The sequence below is a fragment of the Triturus cristatus genome, chromosome 3_1 (assembly GCF_964204655.1).
Source record: "Triturus cristatus chromosome 3_1, aTriCri1.1, whole genome shotgun sequence".
NCBI lineage: Eukaryota > Metazoa > Chordata > Amphibia > Caudata > Salamandridae > Triturus > Triturus cristatus.
Genome location: NC_140583.1, coordinates 784,046,767 through 784,073,222, shown reverse-complemented (window position 1 = coordinate 784,073,222; position 26,456 = coordinate 784,046,767). Strand labels below are relative to the sequence as shown.

General features: G+C 43.6%; 1 protein-coding gene across 5 annotated transcripts in view; it reads right to left on the bottom strand.

The window, feature by feature from the left end:
- LOC146861028 (putative methyltransferase DDB_G0268948) overlaps positions 1–26,456 on the bottom strand; it is a 598,370-nt gene that overhangs the window by 419,179 nt on the left and 152,735 nt on the right. The window contains exon 3 of one of the 5 annotated variants that reach the window (XM_085646399.1): positions 4,395–4,485. The exons of the other annotated variants lie outside the window; for them this stretch is intronic. Within the exon in view, the coding sequence (XP_085502525.1) occupies positions 4,395–4,451 (57 nt within the window). The 5' untranslated portion in view covers positions 4,452–4,485. The remainder of the gene's footprint in view (positions 1–4,394; positions 4,486–26,456) is intronic. 5 annotated transcript variants of the gene reach the window in all.

Sequence of the window (26,456 nt, the reverse complement as noted above, 5' to 3'; positions counted from 1 at the left end):
ATCTTAATAACACTCGCCCAGACTTAAAATAAAATGAATCCAATATTTGACAACAGGTCTTGCATTGTAGGGGGACCAAATTATAGGTACTATCGCAGCCATGTCAACCACCTGAATAACTGAAAGTTAATGACCCTATCGCTTGAATCACTGATTTGGACTCAGCGCGCTGTGCTGCGGGAAAACAAACTAAATGACACTCACCCAAACTTAAAGCGAATTCAATTACATACAAATTCTTCGTAAAATTTTGTTTGTACGACAAAAACATAAAGTGGAATGGAATCAGCATGTGCCTAAAATGCACATGTGATAGCATGTGAATGTCCTCACATGAGTGCCAAAGGAAGACATGACATTTACCTGATCTCGTTATATAGAAGTGCTCTGCATTCATGAATTCTGAAAACAAAGGAAACAGATACCTAAGAATTGGTGAAATTTAAATTCATACCGTCACCAAGTGGTCCACAAGGCCTTGCAGGCTTATTCACAGTTAATGTCAGAGCGCCGACAAGCGTCCGTTCTGGTGTGATGCGGCCGAACTTTGGCTGAGCGTGCCTTTCTGAAGGCAATTGAGGCCCGAAGCGCGCACATGGACCCGCTGATAAAAGGTTCAGGGAAAAGGAAAGGTGAGGGGCAAGGGGGGGAGAGGGGGGGGCTTTAAAATGAACGAAACAGACTTAAGATAATTGAATAATAACTGTCGAACAATGAATTTGATTCTGAAAATATATAATGGAAATCATTACAAGTTGTAGTTCCGCAAGCCAAAGGACTTCAATAGAAATGGCATAAACGATGCCTAATTGAAAGGGTCAAACTCTATCGACGATCCAAATATAGAACACCAGAATATCGAATTCCTATATACAAACACGTAAGTACATAAACATCGAATCCAAAATATTGTTGTAAATAATATAGTTTGTTAAAATATCGAATTTTTAAAATGTCTTAAAAGTAATGTAAATAATGAAATAATGAATATAATTAACTAAAACATACTTAAAAATACTTAAATAACCTTCAAATTAATAACTAATTAATGTAAATAAAAATAAATAAACATGCATTTTTATTTTTTAACCCCTTCGCTGCGGCGCGAATTCCGCCGCAGCGCTGGGGGGGTTTCGGGGGTTTGCGGCGCCGCCATGCTCATGACGGAACCACGCCGTCATGAGTCACGGGCGAGCTGTGCTCATGACGGCGTGGTCACGTCATGACTCCACCCACTGCGCTAATCGCCCGCACAGGCGGGGAATTAGCGCCGCGTGGGAGGAGCGGCCGCCAACGGCCGCAGCATGACGGAACCACACCGTCATGAGCACACGGCGCCCGTGGCTCATGACGGAGTGGTTCCGTCATGAGCTGGGAAAGAGTTAATACATATGTATATTAACTTAATAATATTAAAAAATATTCAATATTTTAAGTGTTGGATAGTGGGAGGGTAAAATTTACTATTCCCACTCCAGTGAGTGCAACAGTAGGGTAAGCGTTGGATAGCGGGAGGGTAAAAAAATACTATTCCCACTCCAGTGAGTGCAACAGTAAGGAAACCGTTGGATATCGGGACGGTAAACATTACTTTTCCCACTCCAGTGAGTGCAACAGTAGGGAAAGTGTTGGAAAGCGTAGGGGTAAAAATTACTATTCCCTCTCCTGAGAGTGCAACAGTAGGGAAAGTGTTGGCTAGCGTAGGGGTAAAAATTAGTATTCCCACTCCGGTGAATGCAACAGTAGGGAAAGTGTTGGATAGCGTAGGGGTAAAAATTACTATTCCCACTCCAGAGAGTGCAACAGTAGAGAAAGTGTTGGATAGCGTAGGGGTAAAAATACTATTTCCACTCCAGTGAGTGCAAAAGTAGGAAAAGTGTTGGATAGCGTAGGGGTAAAAATTACTATTCCCACTCCAGTGAGTGCAACAGTAGGGAAAGTAATGATTTAATAATTAAATACAAATCAATTAATTATCAATGCCAATAAAAAGATATTTAATATTAATTACCAACTACAAAATATTTAATAAATAATTATGAATACCAATAATATTATTTATTAAAAATTAATTACCTATTAATAAACAATTACCGATCAATTGATTTTTTCCCACCCTATTCTCCTATAAACCCATATCCCGCTACAGAACTTAAAGGCAAAATAAAATTAAAAATAATTAATAATTCCTAAAAATTAATATTTAATTTACTATAATTAAATTACTTCCCACCCTATTCCCCTATAAACCCACAACCAGCTACGGAATTAAATTGCACAAAAATTAAATAACATAAAATTCATTACTTTAAAAAATTCAAACATACATTACAAAAATAATACATACTTTTAACACATATACTAACACTTAAAACACTATAAAAAAATTAGATATTTTTAACAACTATATCATGACTGTCGATATTACTAACTTCGATATTATGAAAATCGATATTTCTTACCTGAATTTCGATATTCTGCACCACTATATTTTTGCAATTCGATATTCTGTCCATTCTATATTAAAAACTTGATATTCTGTCCAGTCGATATTTTATTTTGGTTATTGCGACCAGTTACCGGATTAGTGAAGACAGAGGCATCATAAGAGCAGAATCTAAATTACTTCTGGGGGGCTCCCTTCGCTTTGCCGATGTAGTGCGTATAACACTGAGTCATTTTTGAGACTACATGTGGCAAATAGTGCATTTTAAAGCACACAGGGTCAGTATCATTATTCTCCGCATAACATGATTTTGGGTCTCTCAAGGAATTTTAGCACAAATGTTCTATTTTAATACTCATTAGGCAAGTAAACTATGTGCAATGTGTAACACCAGATTCTATTTAACATAACAATCTCAGGCAAATCGTACACTCCAAACACTCAGGGCCAGTTGTGTCAACCAAACTAGTCTTAAAAAAATAATTTACAAGCTATTTCAGCATCCTTCCGCCAATGGAAGGTTTTGAAAATTGGAACCAAATAATGCAGTTTAAGCACATTTATTTAGTTATTGCTCTGTTCACGCTTCATTTACCTGCACACAATATTTTTATGTTATTTTCTGAATATGATGTTAGTATAGTAAACAGCTTTGTAGCTGTTTGGGTGAAGCTGCCACATATCCTAGCCCTATAGCACAAAGAATGTTGAATATATAATATTTGGTACTTTGTGACAACTCCCACAAAATATTTTTGAATTTGAAATGCTTGGGTAGTCATTTGGCAAGAAGCACAACCCATGTGTGATAAGATTTGCTCTAATAACATCCATTAAGGATAGAAAATGAGCACACAAGCTTGATTATAGATGACACCCCCACATCATAGAGGGGTGTCAATCTGAGATTATCAAGGGTAAGAGATGTTGACCTAGTTTTCCATTTGGCACTCATCACACTGCACTCAGTACCCCTTGCCTAAGTAAAAGGATCTTAAAATAAACAGAGCTTTAAAAGTCTTATGTATTTTTAGGTCTTGCTTAGCGTTGCAGCGCTAATGCGCTGCAATCGCTTTGCGAGGCATGCAGTATACACTATAGTGTGGATGCTTTGTGGAAGCTCCGCCCACTCTCCGGCCATTGGCTTAGGTTCTAAATGCTGCCTTCCGATTGGTATTAAGCTTGTTAGTCCCTCCCCATAACAGCCATGCAAGTTATGTGTGTCCTTCCACGGCTACTAGCCCCTTCACAGCACAGACTACTTTCTTCCTGTGCCCCCCTCCCGCAGTCCAATGCCTTCCTGGCACCGCCCCCCTTGTGCCTCGTCACCCTCACGCATTGCTATTTGCAATGCAATAGTTCTCATGTAAATGCGAGTCCTATTGCATTGCCAATGCTTGTTGGTATTACTCTAATCTGTTTTACGCAGTGCTTTAGGGTCACGACATTATATAACCTACCCTGTAGATGAGACAATATCCGCGGTTCAGCAATTAGACGAAAGAAAATGTATGCTCTCCAGCTTTCCCTTATTCGCAGCGCCAATGTTAGTGCCGACAGAGCCCACAAGAGTGCAGCAGAGCTCCAAACAAAATGACTTCGCAGCAATTTATTTTCAAGACAGTCAAACTGTCCATCTCAGAAAATCATTTCAATGAACACTGCAGAAGATGAAAATTCTCTATTTCCATACATGTGGGCTAAGTAAAATTCAGCAATCCAACACACTTAAGAACTGATTTCAGACATTTTCAATTGTGCGTCCAAGGGAGTATTGTCCTCTTGTTCCGATCACGATATTGCTTCAAGAGGAAAGGTTTATCCATTCGTTAAAAAGAGTGGCTTAAGTGTTTTTTACACTGGAAAATAAACATCTGGGATTTAATAAAAATAAATCTGAGATTTAAGTACTTGAACATTCCTTACTGAGTACAAACGTGTCCCCTACCTCTCCTGGTCCAAACAAGTCTCCTGTATGTGACAATCTCTTGGGGCTCCCACACATTTCCCAACTCACAGCGCGGGCAAGAAGATGTAATCTGCAGGAGGAAGAGAGGCTCTGCTGAAGGATGAACCGTGTGCAGCTTGTTTTAAAACCCATGGCATAGCAAATATGCAGTAAGTATGTTTCAAAAATGACTTAAAAGGTTTCTCTTTGCTTCAGAGTACATGCAGTTCTCTACGTTTATTGACTCGTTCAAGTAAGTGAATTGTGTAGCTGTGGTGCGCCAGACCCCTGGACTGCTCACTTCACTGGTGTTAGATTTTGAAATATTACAGCCTGCTGTGACCGCTGTGTGTATCTCCCAGCCTCTCCTGAGGCTTGCCCAGCACCATGCTGTCATATACTGCTAACTGCACCAGCCGGAGTCCGCGAGTCAGCTGACTCTAATTAATGTACGCTCTAGGCCCGAGGCAGCTGGGCTCTGTGTTAGAGCCTCTCACACCCTGTTAGGTGGTTCTGCAGTATAAACGCAAGTCCTTGCTCCTTTTAGTGTTAATTCTTAGCGGAGCCATGTGAACTGCTTTCTAGCTGTCTGCTTTTTTTTCTAGTGGTGAGTGACATCTGAGGCTAATATTAGTAGTTACTTCACAAGTCTTACTTTCCTGCTTACAGCATTCTCTTATGAATAAGGTGGCCCCTGCAGTTACAGCTTTACCGACTTAGTTCACCCCACTCCAAGTGAAAAACCTTTTCCCATCACAATAATTTTTTGCATGGCCTCATCTTGGACAACAAACACCACCTGGTAAAAGTGATTTGTTTTATACTCCTTGTTTTACCATGCTCCTTTTCTTTTATTTTTGTCTAATTGGCAGTCCTTCTGCCTTTTTATTCTTAATAGTCAATACATTATGCCAACCAAAATTTCCAAGTTTATTATATGATCAGCATTGTACAATAGAAGCAATACAATAGCAATAGAATAAAACAAATACTTCCCATCACTTTTATGAAATATTTAAGTAAACAAGACTCGGTGTCTAGAACAGAAGTATGGGCATGGTCTTCAATACTATGTCACATAAAGTGATGCTCGCCCTCTTTCATATCTTCCAAGGTTTCAGATTGCTATGTATGATATTTTTAGAATTTCGTTGTAATTATGACTCAGCCACCTCATGAATTTGCAGCAGTTTTAAGATCTCAGAGTTTCTCGTTGCTCAAATGGGTCAGATTTCTGATATTTATGTTTCCCTCATCTTTTATTGGTTGATTGTGCTGGCGAGAAAAGTGTCACTCATAGTGGTTCTAATGGCACTCATAATTACACAGAAATTATGAAAATGCCACACATAGCAATCTAAAACCTTGGCAGCTATGCTCTTGGGTAATTTCCACGTTTCCTGCCTTGTGCTTCAGCTGCTCAGTGTTTCTCCCACTGAGACACTGGAGCAGTAAACCCTGAGCCCTGCAGCGCACAAGGAACTTCACTTCCATTACAGTCCATTAAAGGAGCAAGTTGGTCAGAGCACGAGCGCGAAGCACTTCCACACACAGGGTGTGGGAACCTGCGAGTGGAATGTGAATAAGAAAGCACTGCGCCACAGTGGAATGAGTGCTTTGTGCATCGTCGAAGGAAAAGTTTTTTTCAGATGCGTCAGTGCTTAATTTGTCAATTACCGGTGCCCAAAGCTCTGCTCTGAAGGCCTATTAAATAAATGTTGGCGGGCCGAATACCAGGGCTCTCCAGAATTGAAACCACCCCAGGCCTCTTTAATACAGTACCTGACACCCTTGGCTCGTTTATTCCTCTTGCTGGTTCCTGCTGTCTCCCTTTGTGACAGTCCTTAAGTCTTTCTCATCCTCCTTCTTTCACTTTGTGTGTTTAGGTCGAGCATTCGAGACCTCTTGTATATACTTTAGTATATACTTATTATATACTTATATGTGTATGTACTATGTGGGCTCCGGGGATCAGCCCTAGGACTTGTCTGCTTCCGCTTAAGGACTTTTTTTTTTCTGTTCAACTGCCTCTATTTGTCTTAATAGAACTATACCATTTCCCACTGAAAGGCAATATTTATCTCCATGTGATCCCATACCTGGCATGTCACACAGTTTGGTGCTTACTCTCTCTCCATTTTAAAGAACAGTAGATGTTCAGCACCCAGACTAATGTGCTGCATAGCTAAATACATATAGGTTCCCAAAGGCGAGACCAATTGCATTGCAAATGCTTGTTTACATTCCAGTCCCCCTACCTAGCCACTAGGCAGCAAATACGTAGCTGTTGTGGGGGTAAGTATGGGTAAAGGGATCAACCTTCGATGCCCCTACAGCTATTGCTGCCATTGTAGTGAATAAATGCCATGGCAGCTCAGGGCTGACATTAAAATCTGTAACATACCCCTGAACACAAATAGGAGCAGATTATTAAATAGCAATAGCATTAAAATAATTTGCAACAGTGCTCGATGAATGCGAATGTGTTTACTGATAGCAATGTTTGCAGATTTCTATTGATTTCTTGTGTGAAGCAAATGACATATGAAATAGGACTTTCTGGAGTGGAAGCTTGGTAGCAGTATGATGAAGTAATCCCAGAAAGAACTTTGCATACATGAGTCTGTCGTCTAATAAGAATGATGGGGCTAAATTAGAACAATTACATAATATTTTGGAGAAACCATAGTGTGAGAAAAAGACTGGACTGCAGACAAACTAGTCTCTGCTTTGTTGTGGTAGGCATGAAATTAGGAACAATCACTAGGCCCTGCAAACCTAATCCCAACCTCATTTGAGTTAACATATTGGCTAATTTGAGCAGGAAGCAACAGTGGCGGCTGGTGGATTTTGAAAGTGGTGAGGGGGGGGGGGGGGATGTTCTACCCTAATGTAATAAGCGAGCGAGGCCGAACTGCAAAAGGAGAATGCCCAATCCTCAAACTGGCATGCTTGCAAAATGACCCCCAAGCCAAGCACATACAACCAACGGAAAGAGGCCCTCTAAGTGTTTTCCACCTGTAGCACATCTCTGAACCACCTATGTTTTCATTGATTAGAATAATGAAAATGCTGCAGTTTGTTCTTATTTATCTTATGCAACTTACAACCATTGACAAAGCCTATAGCCCTGGCTGGTTATAGGTTTAATGTCACTCATATTATATATCTGGAGGCAATGACAGAAGAAGCAAAATCACAAGGTGGCAATAGGAGTGAAACTTAGACAAAATACCTGTTTCTAGGGTATTTTTCAGAAAACTATATGCAACACAACTGCTTTAAGAAATCCTTTATATTAGAATTATGCCTAAAAATCGTTTAGTTAAAAAAATTCTGTTTACCCCATCAAGTTTTGACCTTCTTGTGTGTTTAAGGCGTTATTGTGATAGCAAAGTAAAACAAATCAATGAGCACAGGAGATAAATGAGAACCAGGACTAGGTTGTCCCCACATCACTCAAACCCAATGGAAACACAAGTAGGTCATTGTCACCATCTTTAAAGTGCCATAGCCTTGAGAGACAGTCCATCCAAACAATGGCAAACTAGAAAATAATGCAGGCAAGGCTGTGGCCGAATTGGGCTGACCAAGATAAATACATTAATCAATCAATCCATAAATCCATCTATCGACTTTAAAAAAAAAATAGACAAAAAGGAAGTCACAACCATATAGACGTTCCATAAACAGATAAGGCCTCAGCCATGCCGGATTTTCTCCATACAATAAACTGCTGAATGCCTTGAAGAACCAGTGTTTTTAACTGAAACATTTCCAGGCCCTGGGGCTACCATTGTAATCATTGTGGGGAAACGTTTTAAAGCAATGTTAAATGCATAACACAATGGCATTGCAAATTAAAGAAGTTTAATGTGCCGTTTTTCCCCAGAGGGGTTCCAAGAGCCAGGAAAAGTAAATTGTGAGCTGTCCATAATGTCACTTCTTCAAACAATTTATTTGTATTTCTAATTTCTGGTGCTTTCGTTTGCTTTGCAATGCGAACATCTATCTCAAGTAGCCAAAGTCGGCCACTCGGCCTACATACATTAATCATCTAAGACATTTTAATTTACTCGTTTTTTTACACTGTCATTTGTTTTATGTAGTACAGACTGCGCACTTAGAAAGTCATGCAGACGGTTATGTACTAACCCCACTCTGGTGCCCCTGTGATTATTTATAGCGCCATGTGCGCCCAAAATGACTCTTGATGCTTCTGCCAGACAAATCTAGTATGCGAAGGAGTAACAGATGTTTATTGTCACTAAACAGTACTCAAATCAAATCAAAACCAAGCTTTATTCGATTTTAGAAGTTAAAATCATAAAAGCAGACATATTGATAAAAACAACAATTAAAAAGCAAGACGTAGGTTACATGTAAAAAGTGTCATTACGCATCAGATAAAAATATATTCAAGATAATAAAGTTGGGTTCATGTAGACCATATAGAATTCCTTAAGCAATGGTATCGCCCTGACTAAAACAAACCTATAACGGATTTAACAGTTTAGTTATTTAATTGTTTCCTGACTCGTAGCACACCCTTTAAAAAGCCCATCACTGAGCCAGTACAGTAACAATTTTCCAACTTCTGTAAATACAAGAAGGCTGGGCGGCATTGCCTCCATCCACCTTGTTTTAGGAAAGGGATCAACCATCTGCGTCTTTCATTAACATAATATTTACAAAATAAAATTACGTGTAATGTGGTTTGCGGTGAAATGTTATCACATGGGCAGCAGCAAAGATCCCTCGACCAGTCGTTGATGTTAGGGTGAGTTATGAGGCGATGGAAAGACCCAAATCTGAATCTGGATAACAGATATCTATCATATCCTCCTGCCACACGTGTTAAATATGATTGAATCTCACTTGTTACAGAAATGATTTGATGATGAATAACCGTAATTTTGTTCAGTTCCAGGGCTAGCCTGACTTCTTCTAGGTGAGTCATGCAGGTTTTTTTTAAAAATCCTTTCGGTTAGTAGAGTTCATATTATCAGGTGAGAAGTAAAAATCTGGGTGTCCTATGTCCTGCATGAACTTTTTGACATAACTGAGCCAGGGTATTTTATCCGCATTAGCCAGTCTCATGGCATCAGTTAATACTTCCCTGTTAAGACCCGTGCTAGCTGATGTCCAAATTCTGTGCCATAGCAGAATTGGTTGAATTTTAATTAAGTCAGAAATGTAAACGACTCCTAATTCACTATGGCAATTGAAAACTGAGGTACTAACTGGAACTCCCAGGATATACCTAAGAAACCCATTTTCAATACATTGTATCGACCTACAATCCTGGAAACCCCATATCGCTGCCCCGTAAATTGCTATGCTTATGCATTTTGCTTGGTAAATTTTTAGCAGCATTACGGGCGGGTGCTTCCCCAGTTTTCTCGAAAAGTTTTTTAGAGCAGCAATAGACTTCATAAAAAGTAAGCTCCTAGCCTTAACTGCTGCAGTCCATGAGCCTGTTCTATAAAAAGGACGCCCAGGTAGCTGAACAGGTTGGTGGTTTCAACCCGGTTTCCACCCGCCTGGTAACTTCTAGCTTTACTTTTCATCCCCCCACAAGTCATGACAAAGCTTTTCTTTGCATTCAGCTTTAGGCCAAGCCTATCCATAAAACACGTGTAGAAGGAAAGGGCCCTCTGTAAACCAACCTGTGTGCGAGACATAAGTACTGCATCATCGGCATAAAGGAGGGAGGCTATCGGGTGTGCGTTAACTGTCGGGGGATCCCTAGTGTGTGACACCAACTCCTGCTCCAGTGCGTTGGTATAAAGTGAGAACAGGAGTGGTGCCAAAATGCAGCCTTGCCTAACGCCCCTCTCCACCCTGAATGGCGCCGTGCACTCTCCCTTTAGTCCGTGACAAACTTTTGCACTTGCGCCCGAATACAGCTGTCTCAAAAAAAGTAATAAGACAGGGTCGACTTTTAATTAGTTGAGGACTTCCCACAACTTGTTATGTATTACACAGTCGAAGGCGGCTGAGAGATCGACAAAAGCCAGGTAGAGTTTCCCTGGCTTTGCCTGTGTATATTTGCCAATTAATACACTAAGATTCAGGATCTGCTCATTGGTGCCTAGCCCAGCTCCAAAGCCATATTGTACATCGCTTAAAATATCATTTTCTACTGTCCATGCTTGTAAGTGATCTAGGACAATTCTACCAGCAATCTTCATTAGGGAGTCCAGCAAGGATATTGGGCGGTAACAGGCAGGGTTCCCTCGCTCACCCTTTTTGAAAATGGGAACTATAATCGATTCTGACCAGGTGCTTATAAAACCCTTTTCACAACATGCTTGTAGAACCCTTGTTAGGATGGGCCCCCAGACCTCCAGGTTTGACTTATAGAGGTCTATTGGTATCCCATCCGGGCCAGCGGCCTTACCGCCACTACTAGCCTTCACTGCCGCATTCACATCTTGGAGTGAGATATGTAGATGGATTGGCCCAAATTTCTGTTTTCCACTAGCTATATCTTGTTCCTCGTCATTGGTCTCCTCATCACCCTGTAATGAGTACACATTAGTAAAAAAGTCTATCCAGGTTCTCTCACCGATTGCTACTTCGATGGAAGGTGCATCCAGGTTATTGTTTAAAAATGGGGCATTCACAGCCGACCAAAATTTCGAGCTGTCTTTGCTCTCGGCTGCCTCGCAAAGATTTTTCCATACTTTATCTTTCAGCTCGGTCACCCTAGCTTTTCTTGTAGCATTGTACGATTTTCTGCAAGCCCTGATCTCACTGCTATCTCTTTTAGTGCTGTGCAAAGCTCTCTTCAAGTTTGAGTAGCATCTGGTGCAATTTTGGTCGAACCATCCCTTCTTGGGTTTACCTATGCCTTTGCCTTCCCTGGACAGCGTACTTTTCACTACCTCGGTGATGCGGTCAAAAGCTTTTAATACATCGTCATGCGATGGTTTATCACTTAAGCATGTTAAGATGGGATCTATTGCCTTGGAGACTATTTCGTTATTTAGCTCAGTGGGATCCCGGCTGGCCCATCGAATAGCATAGCCGTTTTTCCTACCCAACTCTATATTCTGCACCCATGCAGATCTATTACATGATTTCCGAGGTACAGAGTTGGAGGCTGCTATGTTCACACTAATTGCCAGGTGATCGCTCATTATGTTATGATGGATTTTATAGCCTTTCACGTAGCTAGCGTGATGATTTGGGATGAGGACGAAATCAATAATTGATTTGGCACCTCTGCCTATAAAAGTATGGCCGAAGTTCACCTTGGGCGTACATAGGCAATTGGCAAAACCTTTAAACATGAGCTCGTTTAGGAGCTCGCCTTTTGTTGTATGATGAAAATGGGCCAGAGGATCATTCTTATTCAAGGTTAGTCCACATTTTCCCAGATCCGCAAATGGGCACAAGCTGGTATTAAAGTCGACCCCAGATGGGGATTAAGGTTATATCACCTCTTAGTTTTAGATTGTTAATGTCCTTGTTAAGATTTTCTAATACAGTCCCCAATTTATCCTTTTCTACATTATTACAAAAGTTGATTAAAACCAGGACGGTACACAAATCCATATGTATTAAGACAATTTGGTAAAAAATTTCTGCACGCACCATCTCTAAATTACACGCCCCCAACGTATTCGATACATATACACATAATCCCCCTTTCAGTCTTCCAAAAGTTGATCTGATAGCAGGTGTGTGATAGGTTTTGAAACCATTTATGTGGACTCTGTCAATAACCCAGGTCTCTTGTAAACATAGGACATCAAAATTACTAACAAAATCCAACCAGGCCGGGTCGTTCACTTTATGCTTTAGGCCTGCCACATTCCAAAAACAGACGCTACAAGTCCCTGCCTGGTGGTCTATTGGGTCCGCCGTGATCCCCAAAGTGATGTTTATTCTAGATTCGGTACTATCTTCCTCATCCACTTGTTCTACCACGATTTGGTCCTGCAAAATTGTCGAGCCCCGCATTATGCTAGTGGGAGGGGAGGGTGGCCCCTGGGGTTGTGAGCTGTTAAATAATGGTCATTCATTCTCGTCTAAAGCAGATAGGGGGCCGAATCTATTTGACACTACTAGATTGTAATGGGAACCCTCCTTATTCCCACGGTACTGGCCTTGATTTTCCACTGGATATTTAGATGGCAAGCGGTAAAAAGAGTCCAGCGGACGTACTTGGATACTAGTGTTGGAGAGGTTCGAATGGTAAATTCTTGACAAAATTTCGCTAACAAGAGCTGGTGAACCTAACGATAACACTATACAATCTCCTTTATAAAATTTACAGCTAGTTCCAACCCAGTCAACTCTCCTCACCATCTTGAATTCCCTAAAAAGTGCGTTTGTTAGGCCAGTCCTATTACCCAACCAGTTTACGGTTTTATTTCTTAGGGCTGGCCAGGTTTCAGTTGTTGCTGGATCCAGTTTAGGTACATTAGCTAAGATGATTGTATATGGGGTAGCAGCCGGAGGGAGATTAAGTATTTGGGCTCTATGGTCCGCCATCTTGTTAATGTCTTCTCCCCCTTTACAATTATCAAGAGATTTATGACCTGCAATACCCATCTCATTATACCTAGAAGGCTTACCGACTACTGGGTGACTACTAGTAGTAGCCATGGGCCCGTGTTTAAGCGAGTCCAGGCGACCGTCATGCCCCTTGGCTGCTAAAGCACCCCTATCGGGCTCCAGAGCTGCACCGCTTAAGACCACCCTCTCTGTTTGTCCGCTACCGCCCAGCGGCCTCTGAATCTCCACGCCTATCCCTTGAGCGTCATTAGTCTGGGCCGCTAGCATTTTTTCCATCCCTTTTTCCATGTTTTCTAGCCTAGTAGAAAATGTGTTCATTGATTGCATGACAAACTCCTTTAATTCTTTAATGATTTTGTATAATTTAGCTGGTTCGCATAAGGAGTCACTGCATGGCTTTTCCCCCTTTGGGGTGCTCATACTCTGTTGTGCATTGTGTTTTGTGTTTTTCAATTTCCCCTGGCACTTTTTTGGCTGAATCTTAATGTGTCTAGGGGTGGGGGTTGGATGAATTACAACCACTTCCTCATCAGGGGTTTTATTTGCTAGCTTTGGAGTTGGTACGGTACCTACTTTGTTAGGTAAGGAGAGGGGATCACAAGCTGTTATTCCTACAAGGACAGCATCGTTTTTCTCCAGAATACACCCATTGAGCTGTTGGGCGTGATTAGAGGTACCAGGGAGATCCCTCGTTCCCGCCCCTTTGTCCCTTGATATGTTACTCTCCGTTTTCTTTAAATGGGCTGATAGGGGATCTGCAGAGTCGATGTTTAATGTCTCTTCCACTGAATTGATCTGTCTTTCGATATCCCCGACAGCCCCTGTTAGATAGTTTAATAGAGTCATATTGACCTTCCTATGTTTGCTTGGTACTTTAGGCGAATGATTCGCTGTCTGTTTTCTTTTCCCCATTGCAACCTTTTAGGGCGTCTGTGATCTCTCGGGAATAGACAGATTTAACACTCAAACAGGACTACAAAGCGTAATTAGCAGATTTTGTGCCCTTGGTGCAAGTATACCCCCTAGATACTCATTCAATCGACTTGGTTTACTTAAAAGTCATTAGTATTTAAGGCAGTTTTTGGAAAACAAATGTACAAATATGCACGCAAACGCCCAGGGAGGGGAATGTCCAGAGGCGTTAGCGTTGGCACCAAAGGTGCGAGTTGTGCTAAATGCCCAGTAGTCCCAACTTGCCCGAACAATGTCAATAGTCCAAAAAGGGGGTACAAGAAAGTGGAATACGCTCCCACAATGAGAAGCAACGGAAATGATCACAGTACCTTAATCAACAGTCCAAATGTAGAGACAGGAATCCGGAAATCCAGGAACATACATGTTAGGGGGGTAGCCCTGCCCTGGCTCCGACTGGCGATGACGGGCAAGGACGGGCCCGCCCTTGGCCCGGGCGCATCCCGCGCGCGTCCCGCGAGGCTTTGCTGGCGCTTTTATGCTCGTTGCTGGTTGTTGCCGCCTCCCTCCTGGGAGCTATGCCTCCTGGTATACAGAGTCCAGGGAAAGTGCTGGTGCCTAAAGGTGCTTTGTGCGCGTCCCGCGCCGCGAGGCTTTGCTGGCGCTTTTATGCGCGTTGCTGGTTGTTGCCGCCTCCCTCCTGGGAGCTATGCCTCCTGGTATACAGAGTCCAGGGAAAGTGCTGGTGCCTGAAGGTGCTTTGTGCGCGTCCCGCGCCGCGAGGCTTTGCTGGCGCTTTTATGCGCGTTGCTGGTTGTTGCCGCCTCCCTCCTGGGAGCTATGCCTCCTGGTATACAGAGTCCAGGGAAAGTGCTGGTGCCTGAAGGTGCTTTGTGCGCGTCCCGCGCCGCGAGGCTTTGCTGGCGCTTTTATGCGCGTTGCTGGTTGTTGCCGCCTCCCTCCTGGGAGCTATGCCTCCTGGTATACAGAGTCCAGGGAAAGTGCTGGTTCCTGAAGGTGCTTTGTGCTATCAGATACATAAAGTAATCCGTATCCACGAGAACACTTAAACAAGTCTCAGGAGATAGGCATCTGCCATTTGATGAATTAACGCCTGCACTGGCTCACACTCCCATAGAACCGTACTCATTTTATCGACCTTACAATGGATGAAAGGCAATATCATGACGGTGCGAAGCGCACGGGGGTTTGATTCCATAACGTCTCAGTTAGTAGCCTCATATCTGTTCTGAAAGCGCCCGAGGAAATCACCGGCATGAAATCACAAACTCCTAAACTGGAATAAAATCAATATGAATGGCCCCTATTATGGTATTTTCGGCACTCCGGGTATGGTCTTGTGGGCCCTTACAGCACTTTTCGCGTGGCCTTTGGTCGCGTGCAGTGTCCTAAACACTCAAGGTGTGCTGGAATGGGGGAGAAGTGCTCCCGTATGGGCCTTAAGACCTAATTGAAGCCTGCTCGAGTGATGCAAAGCCACCCATTAAGTAGCGTAATGCAGGATTTATATAGTGCAATTCTTAAGTACACTCGTGTTCCCACAGCACTTACTAAGACGGAGCCGCCACACTGACCTTCACCGGCGAGTCTGACGATTAATATCTTTTCAAGGCCTGGCAGCCGCCCAGAAGCACTTAAATACTTTTTGCAAAGCTTGTTTCTAGAATTGGCTTTCAACCCGGACCGCAACTGATTTTCTGGTCACGGCCAGCACGACAGGCGGGGGGGAGGTGGGGGGGAATGGGGTCGTCGCGGGGGGGGGGGGGGGGAGGCGGGAGGGGTTTCATTAAAAAATATATATAAAATAAAATTTACCGTCCCACGCCTACTCAGCTTCAGGATGGGTCCACTCCCGACGCCCGCGGTCCTGCTCTTCCAATTCCTGGATGCAGCTCTTATCGTCATCAATGCAGCCTCCCTCCCCTCTGCCAATCACAATGCTGCAATGGCAGCGTTGTGATTGGTGAGGCGCAGCGGAGTGCGCCCCAGCCGGGCCATTTCCTCTATGTAGGCTGTTGCTGCAGCCTACATAGAGAAAAATAGAGAATGGGCGGTCCTGCTAGAGGGCGGGGGGAGTAGCTTGCCCATTGTTGTGCATACTGACTGTTTGGTCGGCCCTGGGGCCGACCAAACTGTCACTATGCACAACAGTGGGCAAGCCACTCCCCCCCCTGCCCTCGAGCAGGACCGCCCCCAACCAGGCACTTCTGCTTTCTTGCAGTGTGAGAAGGCAGAAACATAAAATGGTCGTTTTTACCACTTATGTTTCTGCCTTCTCGCACCGCGAGAAAGCAGTGGGGCGACGCCCCCACGCCCCAATGGGGGAGCCGCCACTGGGAAGCAATTACTGCAGAGACAGAAAAAAACATCACAAAGTATTAGCCATTTTAGGCACTGCCCCTCCTGCTTGCATAGCTTTCTGCCCTATACACTATTGCAGAACACAAGACTGCCTTGCTGGCCTCTGTCCTCAAAGAAGTAATCTCTCCTTTCCACATTCCCTCCTGCTGTCTCCTCAGCTACATGTAACTATTATAGCGAGGGTCACGAAAGGTCTGCCTTTAGGCCCTATGTAGAAGGTGGGCAGCTCCTGCTTCCAAGGGGATCTTCCTGGCCTGCACTAGTATCTCCTGCTCTCAAAATACCTGGTCAGATGTTTCTCTTTCAAATCAATTTTCATAACGAACAGGGGAATCTAAACAAAGCTCCACTGATACCCACAGACTAGAACACTGGCCTCAAAACTGGCATCCCAGCCCTCATTAATTTCCTTCAAAAAGCTACACAGTGATGGAACTTCCTTCTCTGTCCACAAAGCAACTTTTTAAAATTCAATCCCTTCAAAGACAAGAAACATCCAAAACCACCTTAGATTCAAGGATGCAGTAAAGACCTGACCATTCCATAAAAGGTGACACCCCTACTCCAAAGCAGTCCCAAATCCAAACAACCACACAAAGTTGAGTCAGTCACCTATGTACTGGTGGTATGTATTTGCATCTCTCACTCCTGTTGGCTCCATTCCAAGCTTAAGTGTATCTTACAATATGCATATGTCTTTTTCCAAAAACACATTGAAAATTATGCTCATTAGGACTGCACAAGTTTGTACTGTGAACTACTTACTTCTACTAGATACTAAGTGGGGGTCTCAATTTATCCTGTGTGATAAATAGCATGAATTGTGAGTTTTGTCTAAAAATGGGACATACGATACAGATTTTAGTTTTCTCTGTGCCAAAACTTTCATTCTCTGTTATTTACAAGGCACTTATTCCCCAGCCAAGTTTTTCTGAGGTACATTTTGGCAAGGGAAAACAGTTGAAATTTACCTAGGAAAAAAATGTTGTGGTTGTGGCGCTTGCGATGTGGATATGTACTGTACCAGGAGCTACCATACATTTCGAAATTAACTAGGCCAGATATAATCGGTGTATTTCACCACTTAAGTTCATGTAACACAAAGTTTAAAGCATGGTACAAAGGTGGACACTACAAACTACAACACTTAAAAAATATATCCCAAATGTTTTTGCAAAGCATCATTGATGGTGCTTTTAAATCTGTACCTAATTCTGAATGACTAACATTTTGCGACTTTTATTTATAGGGGTTCTAGTATACAACAAATTGTAAACCTAGCATTGCTTGAACACTGTTTAAGTTAAATATATACATTCGTGTTCTACATTACACAGGCTGCAGGATGCAGGATATTTTATAGTTTTTCAGGATTGGGTTAGCTATTTTATCGATCCCAGAAGTATGAAAAGGTAAGATGCCTTTGTTGGAATTCAAATTCATATCCATGTCCGGCGGGCTTTAGAGTTGGTTCAGTGACTGAAGGTTCAAGCCAGATGCCTTGCTCTGGCTCACCTTAAGGTCCTCTTAGACCCTTAAGACCAAAAAGAGCCAAGTTTGCTTGAGGCTTTTCACTGCCACTCACACTCTAACCTTATGCAGCAAGAATTAAAAACAAAGCCTTGACCTGTAATGTAAAACAGGAGAAAGTAATAGCCATCTAGTGTCTGAAATTCACAATGAGAAACCATAAAAACTGAGGGCCCGATTCACAGAAGTAACTTAAGACAAAATCCTAAACTCACTACCATTTGGATATTCACAGAAGGCACTTACTCATTTTGGTATTCACAGAAGTTAGGAGTCCTAACTTTAGGACTTCTAAATGCCTTCTGTGAAAACCGAAAGTCTTAAAGTTAGGATTTTTCTCAGTTTAGGAGTCCTAAAGTTCTAACTTTACTACTCCTAAACTGAGAAAAATCCTTCTCATCAGTCTAGAGTTCTGGCCTAGACTTGTGGATATGCTGGTACACCATAGACCAGAGAGCGACCACGACCCACTAGTATTAACTTTAGCTAGGATGGGGGTGGAGCCCACATTGGTAGGCATGGAAACTGTAACAGGTGAAGTAATCATGTCATTAGACTGCCGTCGGCTGAAATGGGCCATGGTTGTAGAAGATGAAGGTATCTTGACGCTGATTAAGGCAGCGGTGGAAGGAACCCTATTAAGGCTCCGCACACTAGATTATCCCGGAAAACCCTTCCTAGACTTTAAGGAGGCTCATGAGGAACTATTCGCTAAACTGAAGACGCTGTTTACAATAAATAAGAAACCTATTAGGCATTATATATAAAAATCGGCCAACTGGTATAATGAGGCTTGTGGAGCTGCATTCAAGCACCTCTCAGAAACTATTAAGAAAGGGGTTCCTCAAGAAGTCAAATTAGCTAGAGTAAAATACAAAAAGGCACAAAATTAAGGCAAAGAAGGATTATGATGAGGACAGATGGGCGAGCCTAACAAATGCTTGTAATAGGAAGAATTGGTCAAAATTCTGGCAACTAGTCAAAAGGGGCAGTGGTGCGACAGGGCCCACACCGATGAATAACGTAGTTCCAGAATTGTGGGTGGAACATTGCCTTCCCATTGAGTATTGTTATTGACTACCCTGTGGTGAATTCTAATGTTGTTTTAACCTTTGATAAAGGGGAGATAGAAAGGGTCCTGGATGGGGTCCCAGCTGGGAGGGCACCCGGACCGGATTCTATCCCAGCAGATATTTACAAAAAAGATAGGAAAGACTGGATTGAATATATTTTTATCATCATAAATGCAATTGCTAGAGGTGCGTCGATTCCAGAAACCTGGCGTGGGGCCGAAATCATTCCCATATACAACAAGCATTTACAATGCAATGGTCTCGGCATGCCAATAGCTCTAACTTTACTAATGCCGAGACCGTTGCATTGTAAATGCTTGTTGGGGGGAGCTATTGCTGTTCTCTCTATGTTTTGAGTATGTGTGTGTGTGGTTGTTTTGTCATTTAGTCCACAGATCAGGTATACTGTGCGTGCCCTTTTCAGTTTGTATTGAGTTGTGTTTGTTATTTGTGTGATTTTATTGCGTGTGTGGTTGTTTTGTAATTTAGTCCACTGATCTGCTATAATGCGTGTCCTCGTGCAGTTTGTATTGAATCATCGTGTTTTCAGTATTGCTATTCTGTGTTTCAGTGTGTGCGTGTGTGTGTGTGTTTGATTTTTCATTTAGTCCACCACAGAGCTGCTATAATGTACGTGTCCTCGTTCCGTTTGTATTGAGGAGTCGTGTTTCGGTGTTGCTGCTCTCGGTGTGTTTTAGTGTGTGTGGTTGTGTGGTTGATTTTTCATTTAGTCCACCACAGAGCTGCTATAATGTACGTCACGTGTCCTCGTTGCGTTTGTATTGAAGAGTCGTGTTTCAGTATTGCTATTCTCTGTGTGTTTTAGTGTGTGTGTGTGTGTGTGGGGTTGATTTTTCATTTAGTCCACCACAGAGCTGCTATAATGTACGTGTCCTCGTTGCGTTTGTATTGAGGAGTCGTGTTTCGGTGTTGCTGCTCTCGGTGTGGTTGATGGCTGCCCGCTTGACAGGCAGAAGTGTGAAATCCCCCTGCAGGTTTCCAGCTCACTGTCCCTTAGTGACTGGGTAACAGGCAGCCTTGGAAATGAGTGCCACTGTCTCTCCTCCAGGGGCCGTCCCATCTCTTCCCTCCCAATTCCCGCCATGTACCTGGATGGAGGCGGAGCCAGGACGAGGGAGAAGCTCTGGTGGAAGCGAGGCACTTATAGATCACATTCATATGACGATAGCCAGTAGTCCACGGTCTTACTGACAGGGCTAGCAGGCCAACTTCCGTCCAGAAGCTACGAGCCTCGCAGCGCCTTGAAACCGCAGCACCATCACCACACTTTCCTGTTTAGGACTTGTCTGTAAGACAGCTAAACATCTGAGGACATGCAAGAATAGTGTTCGACGTCAGCAGTAAAATTATCCTGACTGGTCTAGTCACGAACATAAAGTTGTCCAGTCATGCTTCCTGTTGGCGGTGTTTTCGGACGCTTGTTTGCCCGATGCTGCGGGGGGGGGGGGGGGGGGGGGGGCTTCGACACACTGCAGCGGGGGCACAGCTCACGCTGAAGGAGTGTTTCACACTTCTCAGAGAGCGAGCGGGGGGCGGGATGGATGACTCGCGGCTGCTTCTGCTCCTGCCCACGGCGCGCCCAGAGACCCTTCCTCCTCCTCGAGGCACAGCCCGGGCTCCTCCAGCTAAACAAAACAGCAGCTGCTGGCTCTCGAGCGCCGCGAGAAGCGCTGTTTTACCGAACACGCGCCCGAATAGCGCGATACAGAAGGTACTGCGGTCTGCTCAGCCCGCAATAAATCAAGTGAGTAGAGAAGCCGTCACGAGTGTCCGAGGCGGAGCGGCTGCTGTGTTTTTTTTTCTTTTATGTAGCTGGTTGCGTGCAGCCTCCGTCCCCCCTTAGCATGTGTGTATTGTCACTCAGGGCCACGGGGCAGCGTGCAGTGGAAGACTACCCCCCTCCATTTCCCTCACCACAATGAGAGCCCCCTGCTGTGGCCACGGTGGCGCCCTGTCTGGTGAGAGGCCATCTGAGGTAGCATCATTGGTGTCCTTCTCCCAGAACAGTCTCCACACTGGCCGGCTGTCTGGTGCTGAAGGCGAGGAAACGCAGCGTCCTTTTCGGATCGGGGGGCGTGTTTTGCTGTGGTCTCCTCCCTGAGACTTTTCGCAAAAAACACGCCCCCCGATCCGAAAAGGATGGGGCAGGATTGGAGTGACGGGACCTCTTCTCCAATGGCTGGCCAGCATTTACGAGGCCAGCCAATGGAGAACAGGGCAGAAGAGGGGCGGGTTCAAGCCCCTCTTCTCCCAAGTCATTAAATCTCCGGACTTCCGGTCTGCCGACCGGATGGTCCCGAGACCTAAAAAGGGTGACCGTGCTAGACCAGGGAATTATAGGCCGATAAGCCTAATTGACACCCTACAGAAAATAGTTGCCAGACTTGTGTTAGGAAGAGTCAATGAATGGATATTAGATCAGAATGTTCTATCTACCTACCAAGCGGGTTTTCGTCCCCACGTCAGTACTATTGATCAAGTTTTTAGATTTATGATGACATATTGGAGTACAGTGATTTTAGCAGGGGGAACCTTATATGCAGCATTTGTTGATTTAAAATCAGCGTTTGATTTAGTCCCCCGCTATAATCTATGTTATACCTTAAAGGAAGCCGGGATGCCCTTAGAAATTTTAAGTTTTATCATTAAATTGCATGAGGGCAATTATGCACAGGTTAGGTGGGGACAGCAGGGGGAGCTAACTGACCACTTCCCAGTCAACAAGGGAGTGCGGCAAGGGTGTGTCCTTGCTCCTACCCTATTCTCCTTGTTTATAAACAAGGTTATTACGTACTATATTAATTTTCCCACTGATGGTCCAACTCTTGCCGGCTCAAGGGTCCCGCTTTTAATGTTCGCAGACGACACTTTAATTCTATCAAAAACTCAATGTGGTCTGCAACGAGCCCTTGACAGATTTATAGAGTTTTGCAACGACCATGATCTTGTAGTAAATGTTGATAAAACCAAGTTCATGGTGCTGCATAAATATAAACATATTAAAGGGAGAGTTGAAATGAATCAAGCACCATTGGAACAAACCAATACGTTCACCTATTTAGGAGTGTCTATGGGCAGGAAGATGAATTGGACTCCTCAATTAGATGTTCTAGTCCTCAGGCATAATCAGCTAGCAGGTGCCCTACTTAAAGAACACCAACTCTCAAACACTAAACCGGTGGGGCCCGCTTTATCGATTTATAATGGAAAAATTAAAGCTTCTATAATATATGGAGCAGAACTTTGGGGTTTTGAAAATTTATCACCCCTAGTTCTTGCAAAAAATAAGTTTCTGAGAACATTGACTGCCCTTCCCCGATCAACTCCTATCAAGCCCCTGCTGTCTGATCTGGGATGTTCCTCCTTTGATGAGGTTGCAGGAATTAGACCCCTAGCATATTGGAGGAGGCTTTGGACTACTCCTGAACTGTCGGCCTATGCCAATGCACTAATGCATATTAGGAACGCCGATCTGTCCTCCAAAATCAAATGGCTTCAGAAACTGAAGGGTAATCTGTTCGATATGGGGCTCCGCCACTTGTGGGAAGACCCAATAGGGAATTCATTTCCCAATAAAAACGAGTACAAAGAACTCTATTGGGCCATGACTATTAAAAAGACACTGTTAGGGGTGAGCAGCAGCTCGCTCACAGGTATCTTTTTGGAGCATAAGCCTGTAATGGAGGTAGAATCTTACTGGAATTTGATCACAAAACCAGGTGATAGGAAACTATATCACCAATTCAGAGTGGGCACTCTTCCTATAAGATCATTCACTGAAAAGTGGAATAAGGTCTATGATACCAAATGCCCCTCGTGTCCATCCCAGGTCGAGTCGATAACCCACGTATTGTTTGTCTGCCCGGCCTATGATGGCCCTCGCCGAAGGTGGCTTAAGCCTCTGTGCTCCAATCTAGGTACCAGATCGTGTATGACAGCTCTGCGTATTCTGGCAACAAATACAAGACCACATATTGTGATCGCGATGGTAAAATTTCTTAGCTGACTTTGGGCACTGAGAAGGAAAAATCTGGAGGCCGGTGTAGTATCTGTGCTAGCTATTTGATTGTCTTATTGGCATATAGGCATCCCCCGGTTATAAAGTGTAGGAATTAGTTTTATGGATGTATTTGTATTTTTAACCTCGTTATAAATGTCAGGATTTCGTAACAGCCGCTATTTAATTCTCTTTTAAGGAACCTAAGTTTTAGGGTGCTATTGTTCTTCTTTTATTATATTTTATGACACTTTTATGTTTGTACTGTGTCTTTTACGGTTGTAAATTTTCGAATAAAGACTACTGACTGACTGACTAGAGTAAATCTTGCTATGTGTACTACAATGAGCTAGGCTATTCAACCAGCTTTGCAACGTGGGAGAGACTTTGCTGCCCCAGTGCAACGCTATCTCTCGTTTTGCTAGGAGAAGGCCAAGCAAAGCCAGCTTCCTGACTGTTTTAGGAAAGTTAATCGTGTAACCCATCAGTGCCACTTCCGGTAGAAGAGCAAGTGTGAGCCCAAGAATATCTCCTAGTGTTTCGTGCACCTGTACCCAATAGGAGTGTATGTGTGGGCATGTCCAAGTTAGGTGAGCAAAATCTGTGAGCTGAGCGCCACATTTCCTGCATGTATGCGGCCTGTCAGGTTCAATTTTTTGCAATTTGGCCGGCGTCATGTATATTCTTCGGAGAAATTTAAAGTGTAATAATTTATGGCGACTATTTAGCGAGATGTCTTTTGTCGCTTTACAGCATGCGGCCCACTGGTCGTCTTAAATCGGACGCCATAAATCTGCCTCCCACTCTGCTCGGAGTCTGGTATCCACGACAGGGACCTGTGCTATGCATACTTTATAAAGTTTGGAAATTATACGTGTTCCACTCTTATTCTCAATCAGGAGGGACAGTGGTTTGAAAGGAGACAGGTTCCAGCGGGAAGCCAACTATTGTGGCTCTTAATGCCGAATATAATCTCTTTAGAACGAATTTGTCCATGAACATGGCTTCTTGGAAGCGAGCGTCCTCAGTAGCCGAGAAGACATGCCCGCCTGGGTACAAATCTTCTACTGTGTTAATGTCGAATTTAGCTAATTTACGTTGCACCAGTCTCTCTCCTATAATGGGAAGCCAACGTGCATTCGGCAGCGGACGCCTTAGTCATGATTTATGAGGCCACTCAAAGCCATGCAAGGTGGCTTTGGGTGGCATCTAAATTAAAATTAGAGCTACTTATTCGAAGTATGTATGGCAGGGTGTCGAAGTGCGCTACATCACACACATATTATATAGAGACAATGACTTATAAATGTGAAAGTCAATGTATAGGAAATGTTACTTAAGACATTGAAGGCTACAAGGTGTAAGAGTCAGATGTCATACATACTGGTTGGCAGTGGCGTAGCGTAGGCGGGCCACAGGGGTGGTTGCCCCTGCATAGTATTCTTAGGGATGCAACATTTTAAAAGAAAAAAAAAAGGGACTCGAGTCATGTTGGTGCTGTTGTCTGCAAGTGCAGGTTATGTTGTCTTGCCCGCCTTTCCCCGCAGAAGGGCTGCAGAAAGCTGTGCCCTCATGCATCTCTCATGGCCTTGGGCTAGGTGGGAGCTGCTTGTCTTGTTTCCCGATGACATGAGAGCAGCGCTGCCCATTGGCACAACAGTGGAACATCTCTTACGGTACCATTGCACCGTACAAAGAATTTGTTACTGCTTTTTGGCTGGCAGAAGGAGCATTTCAAGCCCGAGTTCTGCACTTGCTGCCTGACGTCATGTGTCGGTTTGGGATGGTGGTTGAGTCACTGGGGGTGTGGCATCCATTTATTCATTTATCCATTATTTAGTCTTTCACCATTCATTTTGTCCTTCCATCTGTATGCCCATCCATATTCAAACCTATTCAACCATTTCCAAACCTATCCATCATCTATCCTTCCATCCATCATTTCATTCATCCATCCCTGCATCTACATGTTCACTCATTCATCCATCATCCATCCTTTCACCCATTCATCCATTAACTCATCCATCCAACCATTTACCCTCTCATTCATCCAGCCATCCTTTCACTTACTCATCCATCCATCCACCCAGTTACTCATCCATCCATTCACCATTTCACTCATCCATCCATCCTTTCTTCCAGCTCTTCCTCTCCATTTCACTCATCTATGCATTCCTTCACTCATCCATACACCCATTCGCCAATCCATCCTGTCAAACATCCATCCCTCCATCCATACTTTCACTCGTCCATCCATCCTCCCTTTTTCTCTCCATCTCACTTTCACCTAGCCATCCTTTCACCTATCCATCCACCAAACAATCCACCCACTCATCCAGTCACAAATCCATCCATTGAACCTTTCACTTATCCATCCATCCTTTTGCCCATCTATCCTCCCATTCACTCACTCACACTTTCACTTATCAATTCATCAATCTATCCATCATTTCACACATCCATCCACCCATTCAATCACCCATCATCAACCTTTTCACTCATCTATCCATCCTTTTCACTCATCTATCCACCCTTCTCCCCATCCATCCACCCTTTTACCCATCCATCTACCCTTTTGCCCATCCATCCACCATTCCACCATTCAACCCATACATCCACCATTCCACCCATACATCAATTTATTTGCCCTTTCTCTAATGCATCCTTCCACCCACTCATCCATCCATCCTTTCTCTAATTATCCATCCATTCACCCTTTCACTCATCCATTCATCCCTTTACTAATCCATCCAGCCATTCACCCATTCCTTCACTTACTTACTCGCCCACCTTTTTCACATTAATTATGAGCTAAGCCTTTGTCTGCAGAGTTGCAGACAGAAGAGGCCCATCTAGAACTTCACTCTTGCTGTTGTTCCCAGGCAAGAATGGGGCGGGGGAGGGTTCACTATACCCCTGCACATAGGCAATCTGAAACCTTGGAAGTCATGAGTCATGCTTGATGCACAGTGCAAGGACATAAGGCGTCTGTGACACGGTGTTGAATCCAGGATTTTAAGTGGGTTGAAAAATGGCGTGTCCAATGTAATTAAGGACGTGGCTTAAAAGATGGTAGCTACAAATCTGTGCTTAGCATAGTGCGCTGCCAAAGTGATATTCTGCTATTTCTGTTATTTCAACCAGATATATAATACATCACACCTTCAACAAGCCAGGACTCTTGGCTTTGTCAATGGTTGTTAGTTGCATTAAATAAAAAAGCAGCAACTATGCCTTTATTGTATATAATACTGAAAATGCTTCAGTTCTAAAATAATGAGACTGAAAGAACTATAACCCCTTCTTTTTAATTTCTTTGGCTGGCTTCTTTTCATGAACTCGAGTCTGTACATTTCTTCCATCTGGTGAGGTGCAACATTTTTCATTATGTACTGTTAAAACAGAACGACTAGGCCTAGACCGAGGCACGAGGAGGCCACCACATGCAGTAACAGCTCAGACTTGCCCTTGTCATTCTGCATATGACAATCAGCCGGCATACAGAATAACAATGGGCGGGTGGGGCTGCTCTTGTGAGTGTGAGGCGGCCTCATCAGGGAACTGAGACTTCTCGCAGGGGAACAATGCTGCTCCTTGCTATGCCCAAAATTACGGACA